General features: G+C 53.9%; 1 protein-coding gene across 1 annotated transcript; it reads left to right on the forward strand.

Annotated features, from left to right (window-relative positions):
* Positions 1-2,217: 2,217 nt before the first annotated feature.
* Positions 2,218-5,358, forward strand: LOC308358394 (sialic acid-binding Ig-like lectin 8; the record flags this gene model as incomplete). The annotated part of the gene is made up of 5 exons (XM_080828577.1): positions 2,218-2,662; positions 2,867-3,145; positions 3,374-3,421; positions 4,264-4,521; positions 5,258-5,358. The coding sequence occupies 5 exons, from the start codon at positions 2,218-2,220 to the stop codon at positions 5,356-5,358; spliced, it is 1,131 nt and encodes a 376-aa protein (XP_080684703.1).
* Between the last annotated feature and the right edge of the window lie 945 nt (positions 5,359-6,303).

Consider the following 6,303-nt stretch of genomic DNA (forward strand, 5'->3'; position numbering starts at 1 on the left):
TCAGCTCAATGGATCCTGGGCTGACAACGATTGATGAAGTCGGGGTGGGGGGTGGTGTCCCTGTGTAGACAGTGGTGCATAAGACAGGGCACTGGTATGATCTGGGCAATTCATTTGCCCACTCTGGACCTCAGTGTCTTCTGAAAGTTGGAGAAGTGGGGCTAGAAGGTCTCCCAGCTCTGATGGCCTGTGGCTTACAAGTTTCTCTTTTGCATATAGCTACATTCTCTGTGGCTTCCCTGTGTCTTTCCTCCTCAGTCTTCTGTTTTTCTTTGCGAACTGAGGACCACGGAAACAGACTGGGCATGGCCCAGCCCTTCTGACCCCAAAGATGCTCCAATTGGCCCTGCTGGGAGAGAATGGGTTGTCCAGGACAGGGGGCCAGGGTGGGGGGATGGGGCGACAGGGGGAAACACAGCTACAAATGCAGGAATTGTTGATGGTGTGGGAGTGTATACGCATGCTCAAATCCTGCCCCTTCCCTTCTCAGTGACCCAGCACTGACTATACCCCTAGTTATGGGTAATGATTCTGCGAAGGTATAATATGGGATGGACAGATTCATAAGGTTAAATGGAAGAAAAGAGACTGTAATTTTTTCTTTGCATACAAAGTCTTAAGAAAAACATGTGTAAGGCCATAGTATTAAAGGCAGCATGCTTGGGTGATAAAGCTATGAAGAAAAACCAAGGAACAATTAGCATTAAAGTGACTCTCAGCGGGGCGCCTGGGTGGCTCAGTGGGTTAAAGCCTCTGCCTTCCGCTAGGGTCATGGCTCCCGGGGTCCTGGGATTAGGCTCTCCGCTCAGCGGGGAGCCTGCTTCCTCCTCTCTCTGCCTGCCTCTCTGCCTACTTGTGATCTCTGTCAGTCAAATAAATAAATAAATCTTAAAAAAAAAAAGTGACTCTCAGAACTCCTTTGGGGGGAGTAGGGTGTGCGATACGGATGGTGACCCAAGGGGAAGGTCCAAGGTGCCTGCAATGCTCTATTTCTATCTTGTGATGAATCACTGAGTTGTTTTTGTGGGCATCCTTCTTTGTGTGTACCTTATATCCCCCCCACCAAATGTATCAAGAAAACCAACATCAGTGGGAGGGAGTGCCACCTCCCAGCACCTTCTCCCAGTCCCCAGCCACACAGTTAAAACTAACCTTCTACGAATTCAAGTGCACATCTCTTCTCTCACGCAGTCCTCACCACCTTGAGGGCGGATGGCACCTAGGTGGCATCCCTCCCCCCATGTCCCCTGCACTTCCGACTCCTGGGAGAAGAACCTGTAGGTTGCAGAGCAATGAAGAGGAGCATGGCTCCGTGAAGTACCCGTGGTGAAGAAATTGTCCTGACACCAGACAGCCACGAGGAAGGGGGAAAGGGGAACTTTCTATCCCTTTCAAAATCTGCCCCTTCTCTTCTGTCCTCCCCACACCAACCCCGCTTACAACCACAGCCTCAGGTTCCCTTTCCTCCTTTGAGTCAGGCACCCCTCAACGTCCTTGGAGTGTTTGCCTCTACTGCCCAAGTGTCCCTTCTGCCCGAGCTTCCTGTGACACAACCTCCCACGTGGGGGGACAGTAGCCCCTCGCTCTGCCTCTGGCTCCTGTCACAGGGGGCTCCAGGTGCCGGACACTTATCATCTCCCCATTGGACGGTCACTCTCAGGGCAGTGTCTGGGGCTAGTCTGTGACTTCATGAGCAGGGAGGGGATGCCCCCCTGCGTGGATGCCAAGGGCGGGAGGACCGTTGGCCTCCTCATGCCCCCAGCCCTGGCCTCCCCCACCTCTTGAGTCCCTGTGTCCTGCCCCCAGCAGGACTGGCTTCCACAGACATGGACAGCCTGAGATTCAGGGGGTCTGGCCAGAAGGGACCCATTTTCACTTTGCAGAAAACAACCCCAGAGGGAGGCGGTATCAGCAGGGAGACGGGAGATGGGGTTCGAGCCCTACACAGGGAGTGAATTTGGCTCCCTGAGGGCTCTCACCTTCTCTGGCCTCCAGTCCCCAGGATTGGACATGTGGTGGCGGATGGCTGATTCCCAACAGCTGTCCTGGCCCTGACAGTGTCTAGGTGTGAAGTTCCTCCTCTGAGGAGGGTCACTGTTCTGACATCACCTGCATCTTCCTCTTGGGGCTTCCTCTGAGTCTTGCAACTTTTAGTTCCTGAGAGACCAACCCTGAGAAACAGACACTCTGGGGACCCTGGCACTGCCAAGGCCAGACATGCTTCTGCTGCTATTGGTCCTGCTCTGGAGGAGGGAGGGGGCTGACGGCCAGAGGTGGCCCGGGAAGGGGATCCAGAGAGTTTGCAGTCTGCAAGTGAATGGCTCGGTGGCTGTGCAGGAGGGCCTGTGTGTGTTTGTGCCCTGCAACTTCTGGAACCCTGAGGACTGCGGGTCTGACTTAACCTCAGCTCTCGGCTACTGGTTCCGGGAAGGGCCCAGTGCACACCACGGTGCTCCAGTGGCCACAAACAACCCAGCTCGTAAAGTGCAGGAGGACACCCAGGGCCGATTCCGCCTCCTCGGGGACCCCCAGGCCTACAACTGCTCCCTGGACATCAGAGATGCACAGAGAAGGGACTCGGGGACATACTTCTTCAGGGTGGAGAGACAGTCTTCTGCGAGCTACAGTTATAAACAGAACCTGCTTTCCGTGCGAGTGACAGGTAAGACGGAGACCCCAGGAGAGGCCACAGGGGAAGGACGGGGGTCCTGGGTCAGAGCCGGGATGGGACTCCCCCTCCTGGGAGGGGTTGCAGGTAACACATGTCAAGGTTCAGAAGCAGGAGCTGGACCAAAGCCTGAGGCTTCTCTCAGGGTCTCACCTCGGACCCTCCTCCTGATTCCCGTGTCTCCCCATCTCCTCACAGCTCTGAACCACACACCTGACATCCTCATCCCGGGGACCCTGGAATCTGGACACCCCAGGAACCTGACCTGCTCTGTGCCCTGGGCCTGTGAGAGGAGCACGCCGCCCATCTTCTCCTGGACGTCAGCTGCCCTCACCTCCCTGGGTCCCAGGACTCACCTCTCCTCGGTGCTCACCCTCACCCCACGGCCCCAGGACCATGGCATGCCCCTCACCTGTCAGGTGACCTTGCCTGGGGCCAGAGTGACCACAATGAAGACCATCCACCTCAATGTGTCCTGTGAGAGCCAGGCCAGGAGTCCCTGGGTCCCTGATGGGGTCATGAGGGCAGCAGGTGGGGGACACTGGGTGCTGGTCATTGGGTGCTGGTCCCAAAATCTGGACTGGGAGAGGGTCAGGAGGACACCTGTCTCCATCCTTTCTCCACTTATGCAGCTGCTGAGGACAGAGGGCCAAGGTCCACTAGGCCTCCCCATTGACATGAATCCTCCATGTCTTTCTGTCCCAGACTCTCCGCAGAACTTGACGGTAACTGTCTCCCAAGGAAATGGCACAGGTAGGATAGATCTTCCTCCCAGGGTGCGGGGAGCAAGGGCAGGGCCAGGGTCATCCCCTTCCCTAGCCTCCGTGTCTCTGTGAGCAGCTGTCCCCGTTGGCCGCCTCCTTCCCCACTTCCGCCCCGCCCCCCACCCCAGCTCTGTTATCAGAAGAGGAGAACAGGGCAACGTGCACCCAGCAGATCTGCCCTTTCATGCATCTCCTGCCTCCTGCCCCATCTTTTATCCTCCCTAGCAACTGTTTATTTAAGTACTTCTGAACGGGTAATGCAGTCACACAGACAAACATTCAAAATGCACAGCAGAGTCTGTCCTCAGATGCCCAGTCTCCTCCTGGGAAGTGACCAGTGTCCGTAGGCTGCTCTGAGCCTTGCCGTGTTTGCCTGGACGATCTGAGGGGTCCTCTGATATCCGTAGTACAGACTGTCCTCGATCTCCTCCGAGACTGTGCGGTCTTCCTTCCCGTGGATGGATTCTGATTCTGTCTGAGTCTTCTGATGGGAGATCATGGCAACCATTTTGTTCTATTAGCTGGAAGGCTGCAATGAGTAATCTTTTGTCTCCTTTCACAACTCTGTATATGTATGTCTGGAGGATAAGTCCCTAAAAGCAAAATGTAGCTTTTCTTTTCTTCTTTTCTTTCCACGTTGAGGTATGTGGCCAGTTGTCCTGAATGGAGGATTGACAAGGGTGCATTCCCACCAACAAGGGGAAGAAAGCATGCTTTTTCCTGCACCTCAACCTACTTCTGTTTCTCTGTCCCCTCATCCAGTCTGTTTTCAAATCCCGCTTTCTCTCCATTTTTTTTTGTCTCTCTGACCCTCTGTCTCTTTTTCTCCAGCACCCATAGCCCTGGAAAATGGCTCGTCTTTTTCAGTCCTGGAGGACCAGTCCTTGCACCTGGTCTGTGTTGTCAATAGCAACCCCCCTGCCAGGCTGTGCTGGGCCCGGGGGAGCCTGACCCTGTGCTCCTCAAATCCCTTGAACCCTGGGGTGCTGGAGCTGCCTCGAGTGCAGGAGAAAGATGAAGGGGAATTCACCTGCCGAGCTCAGAACCTGCTGGGCTCTCAGCATGTCTCCCTGAGGCTCTCCTTGCAGAGTGAGTGCACCTGTGTGTGTGTAGGGGAGTGCTGGGGGAGAGCAATAGCACTGCCCCCAGGACCCCCAGCAGCCTCTGAGCCTTACAGGGAAGCTCAACTCTGGTCTGTGCTCCCCTGTGAGGCCAAGATTTTCCCTGCCACCTATAGTATCACTGTCGTCTTCCTGCCAGACCAGGGCTGTAGGATGGGGTGAAGCCTGGGAGGGGAAGGACATGGGTCTTGAAGGAGAGGGGCTGGGGCCTGCACAGGTGTGTCTGGGGACACAGATCCTTGATTTGTGGGGCAGGGAGGAAGGTGAGGCAAGTGAAGCACTCACCAGGAGCACAAAATTTAAGGAGAAGCCCCCAAAACCTCAGTAATGAGAAGTAATACTGCCTTGCAGCGTTTTAAAAAATATAAATATATATATTTATATAAATATATATTTATATTTATAAAAATATAAATATATATTTAAATATATTAAATATAAATATATTTTTAAAAATATAAATATAAATGAATGCAAAATAAATATTACCATGAACCCAATATCCACATTTTAAATGCAGACAGGCTGCACTCCAGCCTCTCTTTGCCTTCCTCACCTGGCCCTAATCCCCTCCCCAAGACCCGGGTGCTCCTGTTTGGAGTCTGGCAGAGGGGCTAGAAAATGGGAATCTGGGGTCCTACAGGGAGTGGGAGAATGTACCGAGTTCTTGGAGAGGAATCACCAATAATCCAATCTGTCTGCAGGAAAAGCATGGCCTTTCTCTGAGAGGCTGCTGGGGGCTGCTGGGGGAGCAGGTGTTATGGCTCTATTCTTCCTGCTTCTCTGCATCATCGTCATCACGTGAGCATTGACCCTGGGGATGGAGGGATAGCCCTGGGGTGGAAAGGGCAGGTGGGCCCAGAATGGAGGGACTTGGATGGCTCAAGACCCTGAAGCAAGGGCAGGAAGTAGGTCGATGGCACCTGGGTGAGTCTGTCACAGAACTCTGGCCCCACTGTCGAGGATGGGGAAGCCTGCGTTCTCAACACTGGGGTCTCCAGAATGGGACCACCACTCTCCTACCTCCATTGCCCTCCAGCCCTTGAGAGAGAACAGAGGAGGGAATCAGTCTGCCTACAGCATGCTGAACTGACCAGACTGAAAGGCTCTCTCGCCTCTTCTCTCAGAGTGAGGTCCTGCAGGAAGAAAGCCACCAGGTCGGCAATGAGCATCAGGAATATAGGCATGGAAGGTGCAAACACTGTCACAAGGTCAGTCTCTCAGGTGAGTGACCTGGGCGACCTGCCATTGAGCGTCCTTCCTGGACACCTCCCCCTAGGATGGCCCCCAGGATTGCTGCTCAGCATGGTCCAAAGTTGCTCTCCTTATCTCCTCCTCTTCCTCCTTAAGGATTCCTCATCTTTGTGACAGCACAACCACCCCCTCCTCTTTCCTTCAGGCCAGGCATGGAGGAGTCACCTTCTCTTTGTCCTCCCTTTCTTCTCCTAAAACCCCAAATTCACCATGTCTTGTCTATTTTTCCTCTTAAGGACAGCTGGCAGCAGCACCCCCCTCCCATCTTGACTCCCGTCATTGCCAAGGCTTCAGAATCTTTTCTCTGGACCCCCTCACCTCCTTGCCTCTCACCTCCCTTGTTCTACACCAAGCAGGCATCTAAAAACCATCACTGTTCAGTTCCTCTGCGTTTGAACTGCTTTGTCTCCACTGTCTAGACCAGAGGCTGGCAACTTTTTCTAATCTAGGGCCATATAGGTATTTTTGGGTTTGCAGACATTACCTTCAATTGTAA

This window comes from Martes martes (genome assembly GCF_963455335.1).
Source record: "Martes martes genome assembly, chromosome: 17".
In the NCBI taxonomy this organism is placed as follows: Eukaryota; Metazoa; Chordata; class Mammalia; order Carnivora; family Mustelidae; genus Martes; species Martes martes.